At 46.6% G+C, this 24,163-nt stretch overlaps 1 protein-coding gene across 1 annotated transcript in view; it reads left to right on the top strand.

Annotated features, from left to right (window-relative positions):
• The window catches only part of QRICH2 (glutamine rich 2), a 148,096-nt gene that overhangs the window by 116,834 nt on the left and 7,099 nt on the right, over positions 1–24,163 (top strand). Inside the window, 4 exon segments of the mRNA XM_030208204.1 lie at positions 3,483–3,584; positions 11,211–11,435; positions 14,896–15,058; positions 20,715–20,799. Coding sequence (XP_030064064.1) covers positions 3,483–3,584; positions 11,211–11,435; positions 14,896–15,058; positions 20,715–20,799 — 575 coding nt within the window.

The following is a 24,163-nucleotide window of genomic DNA, read 5'->3' on the forward strand; positions in this document are numbered from 1 at the left end:
GACGTCACTAGACCACCAGGGAAGATCGCGTGAGTAGGGAGAAGTCTACCTTCGGACTATAAGACGCACCCCCCATTTTCCTCCCAAATTTGGGGGGAAAAAGTGCGTCTTATAGTCCGAAAAATACGGTATATGTTCCATCTTAGCTCATACCCTTCACTATCAATTAAAATGCTCTATTACATATTGTCTTGACATTGTAAGTAGTATAAAATGCCATACTTTGTACTGTTATTTGAATATTTTTGCTCATGTTTGCTTTATTCTTACTGTACTCCGCCTTGAGCGAATTTCTTCAAAAAGGCGGTAAATAAATCCTAATAAATAAATAAAATAATATGTGTATGTTTTTGTTTTTTTTTTAGAAATTATATAGACACTATCAGGCAATTTATATTGCTAAATGGCCAGAAATTGTCCATATAATTCGGTCAGGGAAGAAAGGAGGTGGCGTTGCAAATTCTTCCTGCTGAAGGTTACAGTATCTGCTTTGCTTAGTCCTGTGCACGTGTCCAGTGCTGTTACTTTCACAGATAACGGTGCTAAATATATACATTTATTTAAGTGCCGGTGCTGTGCTGACACTGAAATGAGTGTGATGACTGAACCGGCTCAAAATCAGACCAATAGGTTTCACTCGACCCACTCCAGAGATCCTAAAATGTCCTCACATAGCAGCAGGCCATGTAACTTTACCTGCACTGCTTGGATAGTGTGAATCAGGGAGCAGTGGATGCACAGGTTACAGTCGCAGCACTGTAGCCAAAGTAAAACCTGGGGTACGGGCAGCAATCACACATGGTCCATTGTGATTTTTAGCACTCTGTAGTGTGCAGGGCAAGGGCGTAGCTAGACAGCAGATTTTGGGTGGGCCTAGACAAGAAGTGGGTGGGCACCAAGTGTTCTACCCCCTCCCCCACCAACTCAAAAATATATCTCAGCTGGCGGCAGATTTTGGGTAGGCCTAGTCAAAAAGTGGGTGGGCACCAAGTGTTCTCCCCCCCCCCCCCCCCCCCCCCAATGCAATGAGGCCAGTATCAGCTTCTTAGGAAGTGGAGAGCAGTGTTTTCAGCACCATCAGGGGGAGGTCTTCAGCTGGTGAAGCTTGGGGTCCCCACTAGCTAGCACTAAATATGTGCTGCTGTTGGGTGGGCCTGAGCCCTAAGTGGATGGGCCCCGGCCCACCCAGGCCCACCTGTGACTACGCCACTGGTGCAGGGCCAGTGTTAGAGGGGGTGCAAGCAAGGTGCTTGCCCTGGGTCCTCATGCCAGAAGGGATTCCAAGCCTGCCCAGAACTGAAGGCAGGAAAAAAGCTAACTAAATTAGAGAATTTATCAATACTACTATTCTTCAAATCTAAACTATACCAACTAATAAGAATAGATTATTACCAAACTCTATTTTATTACAAAAATAATAATAGTCAGTTACATAAAACCACCTTTTACATCATCCTCCACATAGATCACACAATACCACACCTTAATGTTGATCCAGTCTTCCCAACTGATTGTTCATCCTATATAATAAAACGCACCTCCAACGTTCTGAAGCTGACTGCATGGCTGAGGCATTTCTGCTCTCTGTATCCATCTCCTGAATTGACATCACGTACTTCCGGGTTCGTCACAAGCAGAAGTGACCAACCACACGAGGTTTCTCGGCTTCAGAATGTTGGAGGTGCATTCTATTAAATAGGATTGGTCAGTTCCTTGAAGCACAGCCAGAGCTCAGTGTCCTGCACAGTAATGCTCAGACACCAGAGAGAGGGGGGGGGGGGGGGAGGCTGACACCAGAGAGAGGGAGGGAGGGGGGGCCTGACACCAGAGAGGGGGGGGGAGGTATCTCTGTCACACACACACTCTCTCTCTCTCTCTCTCTCTCTCACAGTCAATGTCTTTCTCTCTCTCACTCTCACACCCTGTCTCTCACACACTCTATGTCTCACACTGTATCACATTCACTCTCTATGTGTCACACAGTCACTCACACACTTGGTCTCATAAACTCAGTCTCACAGAGAGTCTGTGTCTCACACACTCTCTTTCTCTTGCACACACTGTATCTGTGTGAAACACACTCTCACACTGTGTCTCACATACGCACTTGCACACACTCTCATTCTCACACACACACACACACACACACACTCTCTCTCTCTCACAGACACACTCGCACCCAGACTCACTCTCTCACAGTCACTCTCACATACACTCTCTCAAACTTACACACTCCGAGGAAAACCTTGCTAGCGCCCGTTTCATTTGTGTCAGAAATGGGCCTTTTTTACTAGTAATCCAATAATATCATTGTTATTTTGGTCCACAAACCGTAATCTTGGGAAGACTATACGACCACTTATAAAGTAAGTAATCTCTTCAGAGTGATGAATAAATCCTCAATGTCCTGTATTATATGAATTCATAAACCAACCACGAATCAACTCGTGGATATTTAAAGGGTCCTTTAACCAAACAAATACTTAGCAGTTGCAGTCCACATAATCCCGATGTAGCCCATAAATATCGTCAAACTGAAGATTCTTTTCTTTATTTTTTCTTCTTTCCTAATTAACAGCTCTACACAAGACTGTGTTTCGCCAAAAGACATCTTCAGGAGCCGTTCAAATGCCAACTTTTGCAAGTAGCTTTTTTGGCAGTTAAACCCGAGTTAGTTCCCCATCCATGAGAATGCGCTGAAAATGTGATGATGTTGGTGAATCAAAGCTACTTGTAAAAGGTGTCTTTTGGCAAAACACAGTCTTGTGTAGAGCTGTTAATTAGGAAAGAAGAAAAAATAAAGAAAAGAATCTTCAGTTTGACGATATTTATGGGCTACATCGGGATTATGTGGACTGCAACTGCTAAGTATTTGTTTGGTTAAAGGACCCTTTAAATATCCACAAGTTGATTTGTGGTTGGTTTATGAATTCATATAATACAGGACATTGAGGATTTATTCATCACTCTGAAGAGATTACTTACTTTATAAGTGGTCGTATAGTCTTCCCAAGATTACGGTTTGTGGACCAAAATAACAATGATATTATTGGATTATGAACAATCAGTTGGGAAGACTGGGTTAACATTAAGGTGTGGTATTGTGTGATCCATGTGGAGGATGATGTAAAAGGTGGTTTTATGTAACTGACTATTATTATTTTTGTAATAAAATAGAATTTGGTAATAATCTATTCTTATTAGTTGGTACAGAAGTGAAGGCAGCACAACCTGCTGACAGGTTTTGAACCCCCATTGCACATTTCTGCCCTGGGTCCCAGCACGTCTAACACTGGCCCTGGTAGCATTGGGCAGCATCACCGCCAGGATTCTTATAAGCCAAAGGAGTCAGGGCCAGCTGGAAACCCCCATCTGGCACTGATTCCTGGCTAGAAAGAAGCCTCAGAGCCGGGGTGTGAAGGGATGGATATATTTGAAAGATGTCATCGTCAACCTTTTTCTCCTTTGTATTTTTTTAAAAGGCAAATCTTGACAATACCCAATGTACCAGGATTACCGGGTCATCGCTCCAGCCGGCCATATACAGTCTATGAACTGGAACAAGTTCGACAGCACTCCAGAAAGTAAGAATGAAAACTGGAGAGAAGGATGAGATGAGAAAAAATAAAGTGGCAACATGGCTTTTACCACCTCCCCCTAGCCTTGATCTCATGAACCCCAGATTACACAAGGTTTAGCATCTACTAAGCAGTGTCCACCCTGAACGTTGACCAGCAGCTCCCAATCAGTTCTCAACCTAGTCCTAGGGGAACACCAAACCAATCAGGTTTTCAGGATACCCACAATTGGTATGCATGAGATAGGGTTGCGTATTGTATGCAAATGTATGTCATGACTATTCATTGTGGATATCAGTGGCGTAGCCAGACTGCCAATTTTGGGTGGGCCTGAACCCAAAGTGGGTGGGCACAAAATTTTCTCTCTACCCCCCTCCCCCAGGAAATATTTAGTCACACTTTTCAGTGAGCTTTCAGAGGCCACAACCTCCTGCCTCAGGTCAACGGTATCCTCTCCTGACCTAAGGAAGGAAGTATTGGTCTCTGAAACTTTATTAACACAGGTACCATATTACTTTATCCTAAATTAAAAATAAAATTATTTTCTTTACCTTTGTTGTATGGCCATTTACTTTTTCTCATTGTGTTGCTCCCAGTCTCTAGATTCTGCTTTCCTTCGTCTTTCTCTTGCCAGGGTTTCCTGTCCATTCATCACCTATGGCTTTTCATCTTTTCCTCACCCTTGTTCGCCACATGCCCCTTCCTCTTATTCTCCAGTCTTTCCCTACTCTGTCCTCTCCCTCTTTCCATCCAGCAGCTCCCCTCTTTCTCTCCCCATCCTTCCAGTGTCTCCCCTCTTTCTTTTGCATCCAGCGTCTCCTTTTTCTCCCTACCCTTCCATCCAGTGTCTTCCCTCTTTCTCTTCTTATCCTTCCACTCATCTACCCTCTCTCCTGATCCTTCCATCTAGTGTCTCTATCTCCCCTCTCCTTCTATCCAGTGTCTATCTCTCTACCCTTTTCTGTTCAGTCTCCTCCCTCTCTCCACATCCTTCTAGTTTCTCCCCTTTCTCTCTGCATCCTTTCATCCATCTCCCCTCTTTCTTTCTCTCCCTATCCTCCCATGTCCAGCAGCTCTCTTCCCTCTAGTCCCTTCTTCCTCTTCCTTCCTTGTCCAGCAGCTCTCCAGCCCCTTCCTCCTCTCCCTCCCATGTCCAGCAGCTCTCTCCCTTCCATCCAATCCCCTCCTCCTCTCCATCCCATGTCCAGCAGCTCTCTCCCTTCCCTCTAGTCCCTTCTTCCTCTTCCTCCCTTGTCCAGCAGCTCTCCAGTCCCTTCCTCCTCTCCCTCCCATGTCCAGTAGCTCTCTCCCTTCCCGCCAGTCCCTCCCATGTCCCAGCAGCTCTCCCTTCCCGTCAGTCCCTTCTTCCTCTCCCTCCCATGTCCCAGACGCTCTCTCCCTTTCCTCCAGTCCCTTCTTCCTCTCCCTCCCATGTCCCAGCAGCTCTCTCCCTTCCCTGCAGTCCCTTCTTCCTCTCCCTCCCACGTCCCAGACGCTCTCTCCCTTCCCTCCAGTCCCTTCTTCCTCTCCCTCCCATGTCCCAGCAGCTTCTCCCTTCCCTCCAGTCCCTTCTTCCTCTCCCTCCCATGTCCCAGTAGCTCTCTCTTCCTTCTCTCAAGTCCCTTCCTCCTCTCCCTCCTATGTCCCAGCAGCTCAGCAACTTTCCCCCCAGGCCCCCGAATCCACATCCTTCCCGCGCTGTCGCAGCCCTTTTGTCCCGCGGAGGCAGCGTTTCCTTCCTACCCTGTCTTCTCCCCAGGCTCCACTGCATCGTCCCTGCAAGAGGAATCGTTTTCGTTTTCGGCCGTCGCGCTGCACTGCCATACACACAGGCAGCTTCGCTCCTCCCCCGCCGCGTTCATCCGGCCCTAACAGGAAGTGCATCAGAGTGGGCCAGAATGGACGCGGCGGGGGAGGAGCGAAGCTGCCTGTGTGTATGGCAGTGCAGCGCGACGGCCGAAAAGGAAAACGATTCCACTTGCAGGCCGGGACGATGCAGGGGAGCCTGGGGAGAAGACAGGGCAGGAAGGAAACGCTGAACGCTGCCTCCGCGGGACAAAAGGGCAGCGACAGCGTGCAAAGGATGGGCGGGCCTGGAGGGAAAATGGGTGGGCCTGGGCCCGTCCAGGCCCACCCGTGGCTACGTCCCTGGTGGATATCCTGAGAACCTGACTGACTGACTGACTGTGTCCTGAGGCCTGGGTTAAGAACCCCTGTGCTACAGAGCACTTGACATTAACAGTGATGGTTAGTGAAATATTAAATGGGGAAGCGCAGAGTCAGCCTTTTTTGTGTGTGTGTGGGGGGGGGAGGGGTTCATGTCAGGGGTGTAACCAGAACTCATTTTGGGGGGGGGGGGGGGCAAGCATTTGCTCTCAGTTCCCTCCTCCCCCACCACCGCAGAATTGTGCCTTTGCTGGCAGGGGTGCTGATCCCCGCCAGCCGGAGATTCTCTGCCGGAACCCCCGCCCATGGTGCATAATCAGTGAGAAGGCAGGCAGAATGCGCCAAAGCTTCGACCACAGCATGTCTGCACATGCTCAGTTCAAATGCATTGTCTGAGCATGCACTGAAGTGCCAGCATCGGTGGCTGGAGCACCCTGCCGGCTTTCTGTTGCTCAGGCATTATGGGTGGGGGCTTGGGCCCAAGCCACAGATCTTCTCTGGCTGGCGGGGATGGAGCATCCTCGCCAGCCATAAATCTGGTGCTGCAATTTTTGAAGGAAGCCTGAGCTCAAACTGGGGAGGGGGGGGGAGGGGACCAGGCCCCCCAAGGCCCCTGGTTCAAGTACTAGGGAACATGTCCCCTCTGTAGCTTTGACTCCCTAGAAGGGATCCTCATTTCCACCCATCCCTTACGTGCTCCAATTCTCTGAGCAGACGTTAGGGAAGCCCTGACTTTTGCTCATGGCAGAACCAGCCTACAGAGAAAGAGGCAGGATGCATGATCAAGGTTAGGGTCTCAAACTCTCCCTGTAAGACAGAACACTATACTGTCCCCTAGTGGACATGTGGTAGAGCAGCAGGGAGTTCATGCATGTGTAAGTGACAGGGCCAGTGATTCTCAAACCTGTCCTGGGGAAACCCCAGCTACTCAAGTTTTCAGGATATCCACAATGAATATTCATGAGATTGATTTGCATACACTACCTCCTTGGTGTGCAAATCTATCTCATGCATATTGTGTGCATTGTGGATTTCCTGAAAATCTGACTGGCCAGGACAGGTTTGAGAACCCTGTGCACTCCTCACAAGACAGCTCAGGCCCTTCCCCCTTATATCCACCATCTCCAAATCCAGCCTTTCCCCTTCCATACACCCCTCCAAGGGGATAATTCTGTAAGGAGCTGCCTAATAGTAGGTACAAGAGTGTGTTTAAATGCTGGTTTTCTAGTCATTTACACATGTATGTGAACATATAAGTACATAAGTATTGCCATACTGGGAAAGACCAAAGGTCCATCGAGCCCAGCATCCTGTTTCCAACAGTGGCCAATGCAGGTCACAAATACCCGGCAAGATCCCAAAAATGTACAAAATATTTTATTTTATACTGCTTATCCCAGAAATAATGGATTTTCCCCAAGTCCATTTAATAACGGTCTATGGACTTTTCCTTTAGGAAGCCGTCCAAACCTTTTTTAAACTCCGCTAAGTTAACCATCTTTACCACATTCTCTGGCAACGAATTCCAGAGTTTAATTACACGTTGAGTGAAGAAAAATTTTCTCTGATTCGTTTTAAATTTACTACATTGTAGCTTCATCGCATGCCCCCTAGTCCTAGTATTTTTGGAAGCGTGAACAGACGCGTCACATCTACTCGTTCAACTCCACTCATTATTTTATAGACCTCCTGCACATGAATGCAGTTTCTGGCTAAGCGGTATTCTTTAAGTATGTACCTAGATGTGATGACACATAATTTGCAGGTGGGCATTCACATGGGCAGAGGTTGGGCAGGGCACATACTTGCATCCATGCTCAAGCTTTGCTCTGTACCATCGCTTCTGAACTTCCTGTTTTGGAGGAGGTCAGAGGCAGGAAGCAGAAAGCTTTGAGCCACGCAAGTGATCAAAGCTCCATGTTGGCTACACTGAGTCCTGTTTAGAGACACTGACTGCCCTGCTGGTGCCAGTCTCAAATTGGATGCCGTGGTAACTAGGAGGCAGGCTCTGGCCTACTATGGCTGTCCCAAAGGAGTGTTTGGAATAAAGTGGACCCCACCGAAGATTAAAGAGCAGAAGGGGTTCACTTTCCCTCTCCCCAGAAGATTAAAGAGCTGGCAGGCCCTCTTCAGATAATCTGCCTTTCCTGGGGTCTCTGCTACTGCCATGGCTCACCTGCAATCCAGAACAGAAAGTGATGCTGGTCTGCCCTAGGGTTACCATATTTTGTCCCCCAAAAGGAGGACACATGCCCTGCCCCTTTCATGCCCTGCCCTGTCCCCTTTCACGCCCTTGCTCTGCCCCTTTCATGCCCCGCCCCTTTCACGCCCTGTCCTGCCCTGCCCCCTTTCACACCCTCGCTCCATCCCCTGTCACATTTTCCCCTCCCCCTGTGACGCACCCCATTACTCCCCCTCCCCGTCACCCCTCCCCTTTCCTTACTATTGCCCTGGTGGTCTGGCCTGCCCTCCCTCCCTCTGAGTTCCAGGCCCCCCCCTCCCTCCCTCCCAGTTCCAGGGTCCCTCTGAGTTCCAGGGTTCCCCCTCCTTCCCTCCGAATTTTAAAAGTCATCTCTTTCTTTTTTTTTTTTTTCAATTTGTAAAGTTTATTTAATATACCACAAACATCAGTACAAATCCGAGCCTGGTGCAGCAGTGACATTCTAACATTCTCTAGTCACATCCTTAGGAACTGTACATAGAAACAAGAAGTTATAACATACTCTTCCCCCCCCCCCTTTTTCCCCCCTTGTCATCTCTTTCTTACCCCGTCGAGGTTACGGCGGCGGCAGGCCGGCAACAGCAGTGAAAAGCGCTGCGTGCACGCTTCAGCCCTCCTTCCCTTCTCTGTCAGCTCTGGTCCCGCCCTTGCGGAAACAGGAAATGAAGACGGGACCAGAGCTGAGAGGCAGAGAAGAGAAGAAAGGCTGAAGTGTGCATGCAGCGCTTTTTACTGCTGTTGCCGGTCTGCCGCCGTCGTAACCCCGACGAGGTAAGAAGAGAGATGACTTTTTAAATTCGGAGGGGAAGGACGAAGGAGGGGGGAGGAGGGGGGGACTCGGAGGGAGCCTGCATGCCTTCACTGCTGCTGCTGTCTGCCCCTCCCCCAATGACTTTTAGATCAGCTGGTTTCTGACAGGCTGCAGGCCTACCGGCGTCGGCCCGTGCCCCATGCATAGTAATGATAGGTCAGGACAGGTCATGTGATGACCCGAACTGAGAAACCCGGACATATCGAGGAAACTTGGAAACCCGCCCGGACTCCCCACGGTGCCCTCAAAAAGAGGACATGTCCGGGGAAATCCGGACATATGATAACCCTAGTCTCCCCAATACGACACCCTCCCTCTCTCCCAGGCAAGGTCTGACTCTAGGTGTTTAAATAGATGTTCCACAGACAATGTAACTCTGTCAACAGAGACAGAGAAATGGGAATCAGTTAAAAATTAAATGCACTTACTTACCCTGATGCATGCCCAGGAAGTTCACTTATCTAAATGGAAAGCTTTTAAAGATTCCTGCCAAAGTTTCTTCAGTACTGAAGTTAATGCCAATTAATGCCTGGTGGTTCAGGTGACAGGTGCTGGTCCTAGCCATGCTGAAGGTCCCGGGTTTGATCTTTCACATTGGGTCTTAGGTTGAATGACGCTGGGGAAACATTCGTAGCCTGCAGAGGGAGAGAGCCATGGTCATTGCTTAAGAGTGGCACCTAGTGGCAAGATTCAGAACTCATGATTGCATGTTTCCTGGCCCAGGATCAACACTACATAGTAACATAGTAGATGACGGCAGAAAAAGACCTGCATGGTCCATCTAGTCTGCCCAAGATAAACTCATATCTTGAATTTGTACCTGTCTTTTTCAGGGCACAGACCGTATAAGTCTGCCCAGCAGTATTTCCTGCCTCCCAACCACCAGTCCCGTCTCCCATCACCGGCTCTGGTACAGACCGTATAAGTCTGCCCTCCCCTATCCTAGCCTCCCAACCACCAACCCCTCTTCCCCCCACCTGCTCTGCCACCCAATTTCAGCTAAGCTTCTGAGGATTCATTGCAATAACCAGATGCTGGGGCAGGAGGATATAAAGCAGGGTGAAAATCCATGAGTGGTTGGGAATAAAGCTCATGGTGCCAGTCAGATCCCAGCCCTGGTTCTGTTGAACTGGAAGTACAACGGAGCAAGAGCTTATGCCCGTGTTTGTCTTCCCTGAGCAGCTGTCCCTGCTCACCAAAGTCTCAGTTTCATACAGAGCAGTTGTGTGGAGTTTGACATTTTCTAAGCAGGAGTATTATAGCCACTCGACATTGACTATCTCACAGCAGCTGAAGAAAATGTTCCCTTAGAAGGCTGTGGAGTGCGGACAAGGGTATGTGGGAACCAATAGACAGTCTCAAAACCTCATTTCCCACGTGCCCTCTCAGGAGGATTGACAGGGTTAAGTAAATCTTTCTGCCGTTTATGATCATTTCTAGCAGTGGAGCACCATGGTTCAAACTGTCCCGTTTTGGGAAGTGTTTACAAATACTCTAGACCAGGGGTTGGCAATCTTTTTTTGGCAAGATGCTAAAAAAATAAAAAAAAACCCAAACCCTGCAACATCCCCACAATATTTTTCCTGGGTGGAAGGGTTACATTTTACCCCCACCAATTGAAATCCTGCATTACAACATCTCTAATACTAATTTGGTTTGATTGCATAGATCAGAGACGCTGCTCTGATTGTCTCCGCTCAACAATTTCGTTTCCAGTACAATTGAGCGCTATAGCTTCAATTTATTGGTAAGACACACATATTCTTTTTATATTTGGATAGAATTAATAATCAACAGACGGCAGAGAAGACTCCTGACGCAGGCCAGTATGGCCGAAACACAGCTATGTCGAGTCCCTTTCTCCCTGCTACAGTTTGGCTAATAAAGTTGATTCTTCATTTTTACATCCAAAGTGTCGTCTTTTTTATGTAATTTTTTGATTTTGATGGATTCATCTTTTAAATACATATTTTATGATTAATTTTAAATTTTGACATTTTTAATATATATTTTTTATTTTTATATTTTTTGTTTTTTTTGTTTTTTGCTTTTGTTAGTCATCTTCGCTGTTTTGTTTCTTGTTGATTTCCTTGCGAAGACTGGTTTCTTCTGTTCTGTCCATCTGCCTTGCACCTGCCTGTTCTGCAGTACTGGTACCATCAGCAATTTACAAAACTTGTGGGCTGGCTGTGCTGATTTTACACCACCTGGTTACTGATTCCTACTCTAGATACAGCCTCGGCTAGATTCATAAACTCTATATTGATCTTTTTTTTTTTGTCACAAGTCCAGAATTTTGTTGCACCTGTGCTTCTTTCAACTTAACTGTTACCTCCCATCTTCACATCTATCAGTCAGTTCTGATTTTTCCCTGTCCTCCTCTCTTGGCTTTGGCTATGTGTCTTCTCGCTTCTCCCCTTTTTCCTCCTTTCAGCATGAAGTCGGGTATAACATATGCTCGCTATGAGGCAGTCCAGATGGAGAAGAGCATAAACCAGTTGCGTCGCCTGCACACCTGCTTGCGAAAGGAGATTGAGAAGGTTCAGGCCCACTTCGGGGGCTCCATGAGGGCCAGCACTCAGACCATCAGGGAGATGCTGCAGTCACGCTGCCTGGGTCTAGGGCAACATCGCAAGCGCCTCGATTCCAAACCCATGTCGTGAGTATTCAGGGATTCAGAGAGAGCCATGCGGCCAGAGAATGGCTGGTTTTTTGTTTGAATTATGTATTTTTTTTGTAATTTGAATTTTGAAAAGATGTTGCCGTAAACTCAAACAAAGAAATCAAAATAATTTAAGGTACAATAAATACATTCAAAGCCTTCTAATTAGAGCCCATTAAAAAAAAAACAGAACTCAGAAACAGAAGCCATGAGGGAATAGAGCAAGGAAAAATATTAGTATGCCTGAGCTCTTATAATAAAGTGCCATCTAACTAAGTCTTGCTCAATAAATGAGAGGCATATGGGATCTCGGACAAAAATGTGCACTTATTACTACTACTACTATTTGACATTTATAGAGCGCTACTAGGGTTACGCAGCGCTGTACAATAAACAAAGAATGACGGTCCCTGCTCGAAGGAGCTTACAATCTAGAGGACAAGACAGACAAGGAGAGCAGACAAGCAATAATTTTTTTTTTTTAATTACATTTGTACCCCGCACTTTCCCACTCATGGCAGGCTCAATGCAGCTTACATGGGGCAATGGAGGGTTAAGTGACTTGCCCAGAGTCACAAGGAGCTGCCTGTGCCTGAAGTGGGAATCAAACTCAGTTCCTCAGGACCAAAGTCCACCACCCTAACCACTAGGCCACTCCTCCACTGTTGCTACTATTTGAGATTCTATATGGAATGTTGCTATTCCAACATTCCATGTAGAAGTCAGCCCTTGAAGATCACCAATGTGGCCACGCAGGCTTCTGCATGGAATGTTGCTAGTGGAATAGCAACATTCCATGTTGAATCTCCATTAGTACCTATTTTATTTTTGTTACATTTGTACCCTGCGCTTTCCCACTCATGGCAGGCTCAATGCGGCTTACATGGGGCAATGGAGGGTTAAGTGACTTGCCCAGAGTCACAAGGAGCTGCCTGTGCCGGGAATCGAACTCAGTTCCTCAGGACCAAAGTCCACCACCCTAACCACTAGGCCACTCTTCCACTAGACAATCAATAGTTGGAGCAGTCTAGGTTACTAGGTACAATGTTAGGTTCCGAAAGCAACATTGAAGAGGTGGGTTTTGAGTAGAGATTTGAAGATGGACAGTGAGGGTGCTTGGCGTATGGGCACAGGGAGTCTATTCCAGGCATGGGGTGTAAAGCTTATGCATTGGATGCAGGAGGAGCCTCCTTCTTTTTGGTACTGGAGAAATAGATTGCATGCCCATAGGGAATAGGCTTAGGAGTAACCTAAGGAAGTATTATTTCACAGAAAGGGTGGTGGAGGCGTGGAATGGCCTCCCGGTGGAGGTGGTGGAGTCGAGGACTGTTCCAGAATTTTAAAAGGCATGGGATAAGCATGTGGGATCGCGTAGGAAGAATTAGGGGTTACAGAGGATGGGCAGACTGGATGGGTCATATGGCCTTTATCTGCCGTCATGTTTCTATGTTACGGGAGGCAAGGGCTGTTAGGAATTACCCATAGGGAAGAAGGGCTTTCATGTCTATCTAGAATTCTTACCTGCAAACTATCTCCCATAAAGCAAGAAGTGCAGTATTGAACAGGTTTCAGAGTGTTTCTTAAGTTGGTACTGTTATATTAGGGGTTGTTTTGGGGTTCTCTGCTTGGGTAGAGGAGGGTGGATTGGGAATTCTGGATGTTATCCTTTCAAAGTTGGCCTGGGGTCATAAGAGTCCAGACGCCAGGTCATCTCAGGGTATGTTGAAGTTATGGGTAAAGTAGGGTTGGGGGGGTGATCTTGTATAGAACCGTTATATTTGACAGGAAACCGGGGGGGGGGTCTTTTACTAAGGCGCGCTCATGTTTTTGGCGCACATTAAAATTGGGCACACGCTAAACGTTAGAGACGCCCATAGGAATGCACTGGCGTCTCTAACGTTTAGCGCGTGCCCAATTTTAGCGCACACCAAAATACCCCCTAGGGTAATGAGGGGGAAGGTTGCGGGAGTCTTCTCACAAAACAAAAATGGGATCATGTGTTATCCGGCTTTTTGCTGTATGATGTTTTTGCTTATTATTCTGTTACACTTGATTGCTGTCATGTAAACGCTCGATGTTTTTGTCTGGACTTGTTGTTTAACTGTTAGGTGTTGGCTATGTTTGATCCTGAATAAAAATCGTTAAACCTTAAAGTGCCATCTAGCTATGCATAAATATTGTTAAACACAAAAACCACCCAAACCACCTATTTTCTTGTTATCTCAAAATAAAAGAAGCAGCCACAGAACTTTCACCTTATTGAAATATTTACTAAAATTTGATTAGCCTTTTTTCCTTGAAATGTGAAAGCAGGATGCAGTTTTTAAAAAAAAAAGCATGAGTGTTTTACATGCCTATCCTATATAATAATTTGCACCTCCAACGTTCCATCGTTGTCTGGCTGCCTGGATTCATAACATCTCATGACATCAGCCAGCTTCCAGCGTTCCATTCCCCCTCACTGCCCTGCCCTCGCGTCAAAACTTAATGACGTCAGAGGGCGGAACAGTGAGAGGGAAGGGAACACTGGAGGCGAGCTGACGTCAGGATGTTACCAATGGAAGGGAAGCCAGCCAGGCCAGCCAGAAAATGATGAGGTACAAAGGAAGAGAGAATCACAGCACATCGAGGGGAGGGCAGAGCAGAATCGATGGACATGGATGAGATGGGAGGAGAGAAGAGAATCGCTGGACATGGAGGGGAGGGGAGAATCGCAGGACATGGAGGGGAGGGGAGGGCAGGGGAGAGACAAAAAATCGCTTACAAGAGAGCTTTTCTAGGGCCCATTTCATTGTTGAGGAAATGGGCTGGGTTCCACTAGTAATCCATAATACAGTAATACTAATTCAGGCATCTTGGACAAATGAACATTACAATCTACAGGCCTGGTTTAGTAAGGCATGATAGCATTTTTAATATGCCTACAATTAGCATGTTCCCTAACCATGTAGGTGCCTATAGGGATAGTGTAGGCACGTACATGGTTAACGCGCGTTAAAAATGCTAACGTGCCTATAACGCGGCTTAGTAGACAGGGTCCTACATAATGGTAACAGACATTGCTTCACAAATCAGCCCCTACCAATTAAAGCTATCTAAAAAAAAAAAAAAAAAAAGAGGGAAATGCTTGACCAAAATGCCAAGATGTGCCTTCCAACTTGTACCCTATGGAAGAGATTCAGTGGGGCGAAGCGAATATTCTTTATTCAGTTTGTAGTAATGAAGCACAGGTAGAACAAGTCTTAGCAACAAAGGGCCCTGGCTCTTGGACAGTTTAGGGCAATAGGTAAACTGATTCTGTAGCCTGATGCCTAATTTCTGTGCATTCTGCTGCTTAAAATAATTTTGTTATAGTCAGTCACCAGAGACAAAGATCAGGACTCTATTCCCTGAAGCCTGATGGTCTTCCAGCTGTTTCCTGGAACTTTAAAAAAAATAAATTTCTCTTTCTGTTTAGTGATCGTATTGTACCAGAGGTGATGGATCACACCTACCTATCTAATCGGAGCTGTGGTGGGAGCCACACCCTCACCTTTCCTCACCGGCGGTACTCACGACTACAAAACATTAACCAGTACAACTCGCCTGGAGAGGAAGAGAACGTTACATCAGTTGTAAAGGTAATCAGGAAGAAAGTGTGAGTGAGGGAGGGAGGGAATAGAAATGATAAGAAGGAATCTCCGAACGTTAGAAGAACAGTTGAGGGTCTGGCAGTTAAAATTTAATCTTCTGCTAAATGGAGGGAAATAGCTTATTATAAGAGTACCCTTAAGCTGATTCTACAATATATAGCCACAAAAAGAGAGCTCACTCTCAACGCTCAACCATCAATCCACTTAAATTCCTCTGGCTCCCCAATGCATGACCGCATTTCAAGATGTGTTGGATAATAGTTCCTCCTGATGAAGAACATCTCGAAATGCGGTCACGCATTGGGGAACCAGAGGAATTTAAGTGGATTGATGGTTGAGCGTTGAGAGTGATCTCTCTTTTTGTGGCTATACATGCAAGCCTTTCTCATGTCACGCAGCGGATCCGCAGACACAGCCGAAGCATTGGATTGTGTGGTGATACAAGAAATTCAGCAGTGAATACATACTGCGGTTCATTCGCTTGTCTTCAGTCAATAGTGTGGACACCTTTTGAACAATCCTCACATTGATGTGTGGTTGGTTGGTGACTGATTGGGGTCATCTTATACAACGTGATGAGACTTAATACAACGGTTTTTCCATGTGAACAGATGACAAGACTATAGTCTCAAGCACAAGCAGCGATGAGCCTGTATTTAACTTTAAGAGTTAACATTTATACTGTTATATAATACACTACGATGCTTTGACTGAGTGGTTGAAGGTGTGTTGTTGGATTAAGTAATTAATGGGCAATAATAAAAGTACACATGCAATTTAATTTTGTAGTGGAGTATTGTTTGTATTTTAGAATCAGTTAAAATTTAATGCCAAGAAGTGTAAAGTGATGTACTTGGTGTTCAGAAACCCAAAAGAGAGATACTGAATAGGAGGGGAGAGATTAGTAAGCTCGACTCAGGAGAGAGACCTTGAGTTGTTGGTGTCGGAGGATATGAAGGTGAAGAACCAATGCGACAAGGTGACGGCCGTGGCCAGAAGGATGCTAGGCTGCATAGAGAGGGGTATAACCAGCAGAAGAAAGGAGGTGTTGATGCCCCTCTACAACTCGTTGGTGAGGCCCCACTTGGAGTACTGTGTTCAGTTTTGGAGGTCATATCTTGCTAAAGATGTAAAAAGACTGGAAGCGATGCAAAGAAAAGCTACAACAATGGTATGAGATTTGCATTGCAAACCATACGAGGAGAGACTTGTTGACCTGAACATGTATACCTTGGAGGAAAGGAGAAACAGGGGTGACATGATACAGACGTTCAAATATTTGAAAGGTGTTAATCCACAAGCAAACCTTTTTCGGAGACGGGATGGCGGTAGAACTAGAGGACATGAATTGAGATTGAAGGGGGGCAGACTGAAGAGTAATGTCAGGAAGTATTTTTTCACAGAGAAGGGTGGTGGATACGTGGAATGCCCTCCCGCGGGAGGTGGTGGAGATGAAAACAGTAATGGAATTCAAACATGCATGGGAAAAACCCAAAGGAATCCTGTTTAGAAGGAATGGATCCACGGAATCAGGGACGCAAACAAACTGGGCAACACAATAATAATGGGGGATTTCAATTACCCGCATATAGACTGGGTTAATGTAACATCTGTACACGCAAGGGACATAGGATTTCTTGATGAAATCAAGGACAGCTTCATGGAACAGCTAGTTCAGGAGCCGACAAGAGAAGGAAAAATACTAGACTTAGTCCTTAGTGGTGCTCATGATCTAGTGCAGGGGGTAACGATACGAGGGCCGCCTGATAACAGTGATCATAATATGATCGGTTTTGATATTGGCATTGAAGGAAGTGAAACTAGGAAATCAAGTACGCTAGCGTTTAACTATAGAAAAGGTGATTACGACAAAATGAGAAAATGGTGAAAAAAAGACTGAAAGGAGCAGCTCGCAGAGTAACAAACTTGCATCAGGCGTGGATGCTGTTTAAAAACACCATCCTGGAGGTTCAGGACAAATATATTCCACGTATTAGAAAAAGGGAAAAAAGACCTAAACGTCAGCCGGCGTGGCTAAACAGTAAGATAAAGGAACTCATTAGAGCCAAAAAACAATCCTTCAGAAAGTGGAGAAGAGAACCAACTGAAAGTAACAGGATAGATCATAAGGAATGCCAAGCCAAATGCAAAGCGGAGATAAGGAGGGCAAAAAAGGACTTTGAGAAGAAATTAGCGTTGGAAGCAAAAATACATAGTAAAAATTTTTTTAGATACATTAAAAGCAGGAAACCGGCCAAAGAGTCGGTTGGGCCGCTGGACGAAAATGGTGTTAAAGGGGCGATCAAGGAGGACAAAGCCGTAGCGGAGAAATTAAATGAATTCTTTGCTTCGGTCTTCACCGAGGAGGATTTGGGGGGGACACCGGTGCCGGAAAGAATATTTGAAGCGGGGGAGTCGGAGAAACTAAACAAATTCTCTGTAACCTTGGAGGATGTAATGGGTCAGTTCAGCAAGCTGAAGAGTAGTAAATCACCGGGACCTGATGGTATTCATCCCAGAGTATTAATAGAACTAAAAAATGAACTTGCGGAGCTACTGTTAGAAATATGCAATCTGTCCCTAAAATCGAGTGTAGTACCGGAAGACTGGAGGGTAGCCAATGTTACTCCGATTTTTAAGAAGGGTTCCAGAGGAGATCCGGGAAATTATAGACCGGTGAGTCTGACGTCGGTGCCGGGCAAGATGGTGGAGGCTATTATTAAGAATAAAATTGCAGAGCATATACAAAAACATGGACTGATGAGACAAAGTCAGCACGGATTTAGTGAAGGGAAGTCTTGCCTCACCAATCTAATGCATTTTTTTGAGGGGGTAAGCAAACATGTGGACAATGGGGAGCCGGTTGATATTGTATATCTGGATTTTCAGAAGGCGTTTGACAAAGTGCCGCACGAAAGACTCCTGAAGAAATTGCAGAGTCATGGAATCGGAGGTAGGGTATTATTATGGATTAAGAACTGGTTGAAAGATAGGAAGCAGAGAGTAGGATTGCGTGGCCAGTATTCTCAGTGGAGGAGGGTAGTTAGTGGGGTCCCGCAGGGGTCTGTGCTGGGTCCGTTGCTTTTTAATGTATTTATAAATGACCTAGAGATGGGAATAACTAGTGAGGTAATTAAATTCGCCGACGACACAAAATTATTCAGGGTCGTCAAGTCGCAGGAGGAATGTGAACGATTACAGGAGGACCTTGCGAGACTGGGAGAATGGGCGTGCAAGTGGCAGATGAAGTTCAATGTTGACAAGTGCAAAGTGATGCATGTGGGTAAGAGGAACCCGAATTATAGCTACGTCTTGCAAGGTTCCGCGTTAGGAGTTACGGATCAAGAAAGGGATCTGGGGTGTCGTCGTCGATGATACGCTGAAACCTTCTGCTCAGTGTGCTGCTGCGGCTAGGAAAGCGAATAGAATGTTGGGTGTTATTAGGAAGGGTATGGAGTCCAGGTGTGCGGATGTTATAATGCCGTTGTATCGCTCCATGGTGCGACCGCACCTGGAGTATTGTGTTCAGTACTGGTCTCCGTATCTCAAAAAAGATATAGTAGAATTGGAAAAGGTACAGCGAAGGGCGACGAAAATGATAGTGGGGATGGGACGACTTTCCTATGAAGAGAGGCTGAGAAGGCTAGGGCTTTTCAGCTTGGAGAAGAGACGGCTGAGGGGAGATATGATAGAAGTGTATAAAATAATGAGTGGAATGGATCGGGTGGATGTGAAGCGACTGTTCACGCTATCCAAAAATACTAGGACTAGAGGGCATGAGTTGAAGCTACAGTGTGGTAAATTTAAAACGAATCGGAGAAAATTTTTCTTCACCCAACGTGTAATTAGACTCTGGAATTCGTTGCCGGAGAACGTGGTACGGGCGGTTAGCTTGACGGAGTTTAAAAAGGGGTTAGATAGATTCCTAAAGGACAAGTCCATAGACCGCTATTAAATGGACTTGGAAAAATTCCGCATTTTTAGGTATAACTTGTCTGGAATGTTTTTACGTTTGGGGAGCGTGCCAGGTGCCCTTGACCTGGATTGGCCACTGTCGGTGACAGGATGCTGGGCTAGATGGACCTTTGGTCTTTCCCAGTATGGCACTACTTATGTACTTATGTACTTATGTAATCTTAGCGGAGATTAGGTGGCGACGTCGGTAATTGGGAAGCGAAACCGGTGCTGGGCAGACTTCTACGGTCTACGCCCTGATCATGACTGAATAGATATGGATGGGCTGGAGTGTAAATTTTAAGGGGTGTCGACATTAGCTTCAGAACTTAGCACAAGAACAGTGCTGGGCAGACTTCTACCGTCTGTGCCCTGAGAATGGCAAGGACAAATCAAACTCGGGTATAAAGTATCACATACCATGTAAAATGAGTTTATCTTGTTGGGCAGACTGGATGGACCATACAGGATTTTATCTGCCGTCATTTACTATGTGAGAAGAAGCGGTTCAGACACACAGACAATAAAGAAAACACCAGAAGTCTAATAACAGAGTGCAAAAAAAGCAATGGAGAAAGAAGGAGAGATGCTGAGGCAGAGCCAGTGTTAGGTATTCTGACAGGGCTGAAATTTGGGAGAGGAGGACTCCAGAGCCTTCCAGAAGGCTGCATCCCCTCCTGCATCAGGAAAGGCTTGTAGGCCTCAGTGGTGTGGGGCAGTGGCGTAGCCAGACCTGAGATTTTGGGTGGGCCCAGAGCTAATATGTGTGGGCACTATACATATATATATATATATATATATATATGCCCCAGCAGCTAGCCTTAATTAAAAAAAAAAATTACATGATAATGATTATGATGAAAAAAAAAGCATTTACAATTTTATTACTTGCTGGCAGCTGCTGCTTACCTTGGCAGAGTTGGAGACACTGGAACTTGATTCTGGAATGATCTGAAACTTCCCAAGCCAATTCCTACCCCAGGGCCAGACTGAGGCTCGCCTCGCACCTACGTGCGTGCACATGCAAATATTTTTTTTAAGCCTGCCCTCTGAATGATGCCACGAGCGAGGCTGAGCATGTCGCTGCGCACAGCAGCGCAGTCACGTCCATTCAGCGCTGCTACCACGTAGGATGGATGATGGAAGGGAAACTACGATGCGCTGCCCTGCAAGTGCACTGCAAGCAGCAATCATTCCGGGAAGGTAGGCGCCGGCAGGCAGGCTGGTGTTGTCTGAGCCTGCCCTGGAGACCTGAGCGGGTGCCCGGCTGGCGGCTGCGTGACTTGTACGCTAGGGCCTAGGCTGCTGCTGCTGCACTGCAGACTACAGTGTGTGCGCTTGGGTGGTGGTGGGCGGGCGGGCCTGAGATCGAAATCGGGCTGGATTCTGTCGAGCCTGATCAGCTGAGCGCTACAGCGGGTGCGCTGTGTGGGTGGCGTCCCTGCCGTCGTGCTGCTGCTGCAATGTGTGTGCGCTTGGGTGGGTGGGCCTGGGCCCACCCAGGCCCACCCGTAGCTACGCCCCTGGTGTGGGGGCTCATGGCAATTGCCCTGGTTGCCTCCCCCTAATGCCAGCCTCCTGAGGGATGATAGCAGTATAGAAGCAGGGCGATAAAGCAAATGGAGGGAAAGAATGGAAAGAGAATAATGGGAATCTTTTCTGCATCTGACTGTCTTTTTCCTCGTGTCAGGGAGAGGTTGGCATACTTGGATTGGATGGACAGATCTACAAGGGAAGACTGGACCATAGATTTCCTACCATCGGAGTAAAAGAGAGTAAGTTTCTTAACACTCTTCTCCATGGATCTCTGCTCTCAGGTATACCTCCAGCTGCATCCCTCACTATTAGGCTCAAGGCTCCAGACACAGTTGTATGATCTTTAACAGGATCGTGAACACTTCTGAGAATTTAGCACAGGAGAAAAAAGAGAATTACTGCTGTACCATAATGTTTATGAAAATGTAATTTAACTGCCCTTCAAACAAACACAGCAAAATGGTATACAATACATAAGCCCAATCCAATAAATCGAGCGAGAAAGGTGTTCTCTGTATCTTCCACTTTTTTTACAATGTAAAAAGGTTGGAGGAAAAGACCTCAAACACCTGTGACACTTCCTGCCCTGTTGTATTATTCAATTACAGCCAGTGGCGTTCCTAGGGGGGCTGACACCCGGGGCGGATCGCCGATGCACCCCGCCCCCCGGTTGCAGCGCGGAAACCCCCCCCGGCGAAAGGACCCCCCACCGCGAAGGAACCCCCCCTGGGTGCATGCCGCTGGGGGGGGGGGGTGCCGCGCGCGCGTCTGTCCTCCGTTGTGCCATGCTTCTTCTCTGCCCTGAAGCATAGAACAACGGAGGACAGGCGCGCACGGCACCCCCCCAGCGGCGTGCACCCGGGGCGGACCGCACCTACCGCCCCCCCCCCCTAGGAACGCCACTGATTACAGCGTCTCAGTCACACTGCTGGCTTCAATCATAGGTCATAAAACCCCCCAACAATTTATTTTCATAAGTGCAAGAACATTTTCAAAATGTGACAGTGATACAACAATCGAACTTAGCTTATATGTGGCAGTGTGAAGCAGTAGAACAAACGGGGACCCGTTTCACCATGTGGCTTCCTCAGGGGACTAGATGCTGCCTTGCTTCCGTGGTACCTCCAGTTCAACTCAATATCGGCAGCTGTGCATAGAGCCTCACACTGCCACATATAAGCTAAGATCGATTGTTGTATCACTGTCACATTTTGAAAATGTTCTTGCACTTATGGAAATAAATTGTTGGGGGTTTTTAAGACCTATGATTGAAGCCAGCATTGTGACTGAGACGTTATAATTTTATTTATTTATTAGGATTTATTTACCACCTTTTTGAAGGAATTCACTCAAGGCGGTGTACAGTTATAATAGATCAAACATGAACAGGAGGCAATTAGAGCAGTAAAAATATTCGAACAACAATACTACTACTATTTAACATTTCTAAAGCGCTACCAGGGTTACGCAGCGCTGTACAATCTAACAAAGAAGGACAGTCCCTGCTCAAAGGAGCTTACAATCTAAAGGACAAAAAAGTGCAGCCAATCAAATTGGGGGCAGTCTAGATTTCCTGGATAAAGGTACAATGGTTAGGTGCCGAAAGCGACATTGAAGAGGTGGGCATGGCATGGTATACTACTTGCAATGACAACACAATCTATGTACTAGAACATTATAATTGGTAGTGAGGGGCAGGGGCGTATCTGAGGTTCGGCGGTAGGGGGGGCAGGGGCTAGAGTGAGGGGGCACATTATACCCCCCCCCCCCCCCACCGCCGTTAACCCTCCCCCGCCTACCGTCAACCCTTTCCCCGCCTACCGCGGTCACCTACCCCCCAAGTTCCGCTCCTGCCGGTTTTTTAAAATATTACTTCAGCTGGCGGGGGACCCCAACCCCCGCCAGCCCAGCCGAGGTCTTTAACTTCTTCATCCTCGTGCTGTTAAACCTGCAATGCATCCTTCCAGTTGGACAGAGTTTGACGTCGCAGCACGTTGACGTCCTGCACATACAACGTGCTGCGACGTCAAACTCCGTCCAACTGTAAGGATGCATTGCAGGTTTAACAGCACAAGGATGAAGAAGTTAAAGACCTCGGCTAGGCTGGCGGGGGTTGGGGTCCCCCGCCAGCTGAAGTAATATTTTAAAAAAACGGCAGGAGCGGACCTCGGGGGTAGGTGACCGTGGTAGGCGGGGAAAGGGTTGGCGGTAGGCGGGGGAGGCTTAACAGCGGTAGGGGGGTCCAGGGTGAAATCTGCGGGGGCCCAGGCCCCTGTGGCCCCATGCAGATACGCTCCTGGTGAGGGGTAAGGCAAATTGAATAATTAAATAATACAACAGCGCAGGAAGTGTTACAGGCATCTGAGGTCTTTCCCCCCAACTTTTTTACATTGTAAAAAAAAGTGGTAGCTACAGAGAACACCTTTCTCGCTCGATTTATTGGATTGTGGTTATTGTTTGTGAGTTTCCAGTATATTTTGAATACAATACATAAGAAAATACATACACATGTAATGAACAAAGATAAATATACAGCGTCATACATAAAAGAGAAACAGAGCAAACACCTCTTCCTGTTCCTATAACTAATATTAATATTCCTTTACTGTATGTGACGAGCATCGGAGTCTTAGCAAGCTATATGCAGTGGAATGGGGTGGTCCATTAGGGCCCTGCCTGATCAATTCTTGCCCTTGGCCCCACTAACCACAAAACTGCCCTGCTGCCCCTTTAAGAAACCACAATAAACGTTATTTTAGTAGGCTTAATATACTGCTGATTGCATATAAGTGATCAGAAGAAAACTAAAGGGAATAAAAAAGAAATTACAGTCTTAAGAATAGAGAAGTGGGAGAAGAGAAGAGAAGAACCAAAAAGGGTAAAACGAGGTGGGAACAATAGGGAGGACCGTTGGATGGGGGAGGAAGAGTTGCCACTGATCAGCAAGGAGAAAGGAGTTCAACTGTAAGCTAACCTGTAATATATTTTCTTAATATACGCTTTTCTTTTATTATAATTGATGGAATTTCTGTGAATTTTTTGGCATGTGCTCTGGGAATCCCTAAAAATGGGGTCCTTTTACTAAGCTAATTAATAGATGTGACTTAGATCAGAACTGCAAGGCATACCCCATATTCAACCCTGATCATGTATCCATCCTCTCCTACCTACTGCCTAATGGGCTTCGCACCACTAGCAGTATACCCCGCACTTTATACCCTTCCCTTTCTTGTAACCGCAAGTCTGTATCTCTCTGCCTTATGTATTGTTGACTTGTATTTGTATATATGCTCTATTTTATGTAAGCCACATAGACGGAGTACTCGGATAACTGTGGAGTACAAATCCAATAAATTGAAATTGAAGCTGCGGTAAAAGGTGGACTTAGTGTGCCCTAAGGCCATTTTTACTGCAGCCGGGAAAATGGCCGCTTTTCCATTTTCGGAATTAATGACCACATGTTAATGTTGCCATTAGGTCACGGCCACTGCCAAAAATTAGCGCGTGAGCCCTTACCATCACCCATTTTGTAGGCAGCACACGTTAATGTGGCTACACTAACTGATTTGCACTGTCATGCATACACTCTGCCCCCCAGACATG

Source organism: Microcaecilia unicolor, chromosome 6, assembly GCF_901765095.1.
Source record: "Microcaecilia unicolor chromosome 6, aMicUni1.1, whole genome shotgun sequence".
NCBI classification, from domain to species: domain Eukaryota; kingdom Metazoa; phylum Chordata; class Amphibia; order Gymnophiona; family Siphonopidae; genus Microcaecilia; species Microcaecilia unicolor.